This window comes from Salvia splendens, chromosome 11 (assembly GCF_004379255.2).
Source record: "Salvia splendens isolate huo1 chromosome 11, SspV2, whole genome shotgun sequence".
Taxonomy (NCBI): Eukaryota; Viridiplantae; Streptophyta; class Magnoliopsida; order Lamiales; family Lamiaceae; genus Salvia; species Salvia splendens.
The window spans coordinates 32,289,592-32,294,198 of record NC_056042.1 but is presented as its reverse complement, the minus strand read 5'-3'; the positions used below and the strand labels follow the sequence as shown (position 1 = coordinate 32,294,198).

At 37.3% G+C, this 4,607-nt stretch overlaps 1 protein-coding gene across 1 annotated transcript; it reads left to right on the top strand.

The window, feature by feature from the left end:
• The first annotated feature begins 3,051 nt into the window (after window positions 1-3,051).
• On the top strand, window positions 3,052-3,555 carry LOC121754814 (zinc finger protein ZAT10-like). Its single transcript, XM_042150114.1, has one exon. The coding sequence runs from the start codon at window positions 3,052-3,054 to the stop codon at window positions 3,553-3,555; it is 504 nt and encodes a 167-aa protein (XP_042006048.1).
• Window positions 3,556-4,607: the final 1,052 nt, after the last annotated feature.

Sequence of the window (4,607 nt, the reverse complement as noted above, 5' to 3'; positions counted from 1 at the left end):
TTGACCAATATGTGCGTGATACATAGAAAATTCCAGGTGATTAGTAAGATCATATTCTAAGACATTTCTATATTACACTAAATCTCTTATTTTTCTAAAAGGACTCGACCTTCAATAATTAGAAAGAAAATATGGCACGAAAAAATGTCTGTTATTGAAAATAGATCAAACTTTGTATATAAACTAGGCTTCGATGAAAAATATAGGAACTCTTCAAACATACACCTGTATATATGTGTGAAATTATTATTATTGCTATACAAAGAAGTTTTTATTTATGGATATGAAAGTGTTTATTTAGTCTATAAATCTAATATCTGCTAGTACTTATTATTGTTATAAAAAGAAATTTTCATTTATAATTATGAGAGCTAGAGTTTATTGAGTTTATAAATATCATGTATCCTACTTTCACAGCAAAATTTTCTTACATTGGAGTTCGTAACAAATGATTCAATGAAAATTGCATCACAGTTTTCTGCTAATTCAAAAGAGTAAAAAATATTTGTGGCTTTTTCTTTTGATAAAATAATTAATAGCTAATTAATCTGCATTAATAAATCAAAATCTTAAAAGGAAAAAAAGCATTGTATTCCAAGTATATCCTTTAATTAAAACATATCTCTAAATATAATTTCGCACAGGCCATCAGATTTCACACTCCCCAAATCTGATTGCAAATTATATTTTTTCTTAATTGCCGAAAACAAAATCCGGAGTAAATTAATTGTTATTAACATTACTTTAATTATTAATTCGATGAATGCAATTATTTCACTTGAATTTTTTTTATCATTTCTAATTTATCGATGAAAGAGAGTTACTTCAATTACTTGGAAATTCTAAACTCCATATAGTCCTCTCTCCATCTCTCATTTTGTGCGTCTCTCTATAGTATATATATATATATGGATGTATTCATTTCCTTTTCCTATATTTCCTCATTTTTCCTTCTTAATATCAGCCATTAGATTAGAGAAATGGACGGTCAAGATCAACACTGGGTAATTAATCCCGTGTTGCATTATTTGTCCTATTTTGTGCATTATGAGGGTACAATTGTAATCTAATAATGGCTGGAAACCGCTACGAATAATGCACCACATGGTCACGAGTAATGCATATAATTGCCTATATAATGCACAATATGTGAACTGCAATGCATACGAACAAGATGTGCTGTGTTATGATGTTTGACACACGTTTCTTGTTTCCCCTAAGGGTTTAATAAGCTTAGGAGCTAGGGTATAGTACGTAGACATGTATGTAATCTTCACATGGTAACGAGTAATGGATATATTTGACTATATAATGCACAATTTGTGAACTGCAATGCATACGAACAAGATGTGCTGTGTTATGATGTTGACACACGTTTCTTGTTTCCCCTAAAGGGTTTAATAAGCTTAGGGGCTAGGGTATAGTACGTACGCATTAATAACAAATTATAAAACGATACGAATAATTCACCAAATTATCACGAGTAATGGATGTTATTAACTATATAATGCACAATATGTGAACTGCAATGCATACGAATAAGATGTACCATGTTATGATGTTTGACACACGTTTCTTGTTTCCCCTAAGGGTTTAATAAGCTTATGAGCTAGGGTATAGTACGTAGACATTACTAAATGCACGTATGTAATCTTCAATCCGTTGATTAACCCATATACACAATACCTCTAATAATGCATAATATACTGAGATAATGACAATTAACAGCTACATAATGCACTACCTAAACCAAATAATGCACATACATATATTCCAATAACTATAATTTGTTAGTAATGTCTACGTACTATACCCTAGCCCCTAAGCTTATTAAACCCTTAGGGGAAACAAGAAACGTGTGTCAAACATCATAACATGGTACATCTTATTCGTATGCATTGCAGTTCACATATTATGCATTATATAGTTAATAACATCCATTACTCGTGATAATTTGATGAATCATTCGTATCGTTTTATAATTTGTTATTAATGCGTACGTACTATACCCTAGCCCCTAAGCTTATTAAACCCTTAGGGGAAACAAGAAACGTGTGTCAAACATCATAACACAGCACATCTTGTTCGTATGCATTGCAGTTCACAAATTGTGCATTATATAGTCAATTATATCCATTACTCGTTACCATGTGAAGATTACATACGTGTCTACGTACTATACCCTAGCCCCTATGCTTATTAAACCCTTAGGGGAAACAAGAAACGTGTGTCCAAACATCATAACATGGTACATCTTATTCGTATGCATTGCAGTTCACATATTGTGCATTATATAGTCAATTATATGCATTACTCGTGACCATGTGGTGCATTATTCGCAGATACCAAAATGTGGCAGTTACTTTTCCGTCAAATGTCAATAATAACCCTGTAATGCATACAACCACCTTCTATAATGCAACACGGAACCAGTTTTATAGAATCAATCTGATCCGTTGATGCCTTAGATCTAACGCGTAATATTAAGAAGGAAAAATGATCTAAGATGTGAAAAGGAGAATAACGCTCCCATATATATATATTACCCTAATTCTACACCCACTCCAATTTGACCTCAATTTAGTGTATACGCAACTTAGTACTTAAGTACAGTGTGCAAAACCAAAGACTGCACGCGCTATATTTCATTTTTTCAATTCTGCAAATCAATTTTATTATGCATTTATTAATACATAAATTACGCAATACATATTTACAAAACTATAGATTTTTGTTGTATCACAATTAAATGTTTTTAAATGCACATGACTACCTAATATCAAGTGCTTATTTTCACAAGCACGACTTCTAAATACTCCTAAATAGAGAGTCTACAGTCTAACTTTTCACTATTTGATTAATTCAATCATAATCCTATTTTATTTTTTATTCAAATCAAAGAATTAGATACTACTCCCTCCCACACTCTCACTCCCCACCCCACTACACAAACTATTTCACACTCATATAAATATCTCAAATTCCCCACATTTCTCATCACTCACTCACTCACTCACTCATCTCTCTCTCTCTGTCTCTCTATAGATAGCGATGGCTCTCACCACCGGCGCGGCACCGCCGCTCAGCCACTCCCGCAGCTTCGACGACGTCTCCGACTGGCCGAAATCCAAGCGCTCCAAGCGCCTCCTCTCCAGCCGCGAACAATCCCAAGACGAATATCTCGCCTTCTGCCTCGTCATGCTCGCCCGCGGCGGCGGCGGCGCCGCCGCCGGCTCGGTTTCGTACAAGTGTAGTGTGTGCGGCAGGGCTTTCCATTCGTACCAAGCGCTCGGCGGCCACAAGGCCAGCCACCGCGCCAAGGCTCCGGCGGCGGCGGAAGAGATCAATAGCTCCGCCGCCGCGGGGCTGAGCCCTAGCGGGCGGCGCCACGAGTGCTCAGTCTGCCATAAAATTTTCCCGTCGGGGCAGGCTCTCGGTGGACACAAGCGGAGGCACTATGAAGGCGTGATCGGCGGCAGTGCCACCAGGAGCCGCGCCACCGCTGTCGTCCGGGATCTCGACTTGAACAGTCTGCCGTCGGGTGAAGAAGTGTAGAGAGTTCGCTGCCGCCTTTATTCGAATAGATACACCCTCCGGTTACAATTCAGTTTGAGTCGGTACGGATTTTAAGAGACGTGTCGACAAAAATACTGAATGGTTAGTCCTGTTTAGTTAGAATATAAAGTGTACTCTTTAAATATATATTGAACAAAATATAGTACTTTTATTGGAATAATGAAATTAATTTATTGGAGAACAAGAAGGCAATGGATGAAGGTATGACAAGAATAAAGAAGGAAATCAATAAAGATTATGGAAAATTAAATAAAAAGGATATTAGTATAATTAGAATATATTTTCCATGTTTAGCTAGAATTAGAGTCTATATATAGTTGTGTAACCATGGAGAGAATAGAATTCAAGTCATTCACAATGTAGTGTTTAAAGTTCTCCTCGTCTTTTGTTTTCCGCAATAATTTTTTATTTTCCGCATTATATTTTCTAACATGATATCAGAGCAGCTAACAATCCTTCGTTAGTTTGTTCAAAAAGAAAAAAAAAGAAAAAAAGAGAGGGTTCCTTTTAATCAGAGTTCTTAAACCCAAATATCACAAACAGTTGCACCAAATATTCTGCTTGTGGAGGAATCACCACTGTTATATTCCCACAATTTACAAAGTTCTCCACCCCATATTTTTGTTCAAGAAATCAAGACAGAAGAAACAATTCCAAGTTCCTATCAAGTTTTGGAAGAAACGGGACTGCCAAGACGAAGAACGGCGGGCAGCAGCTGCCCAAACTAATCCGGACAGCAGCAACGGGGTGACCTCGGCGAGCTCCAGCAGCCGATGGCAGACAGCGGCGAGAAGTAAGGCTGGCGGGCGCTGGCAGAAGCCGTAGAGATCGAGAGCCCAAAGATGGGCGCCTTGAAGGCTGCCTAGAAGATGGCCACAGAGAATGAAGTATCCCATCGAGAAGAGCTCACGGTGGTCGGACGGTGAACTGGAGAGGTTGCTGTCTGCCTCCTGGTGACCGGTTTAAGGAGAAAGAGCAATTAAAGATTGCAAATTGGATGGATACTACTGGTTACTGCAAAGTGATATCAG

Bases quoted from the DNA above. Each gene is read 5' to 3' on its own strand.
- LOC121754814 (XM_042150114.1), top strand. From the start codon at position 3,052: ATGGCTCTCACCACCGGCGCGGCACCGCCGCTCAGCCACTCCCGCAGC.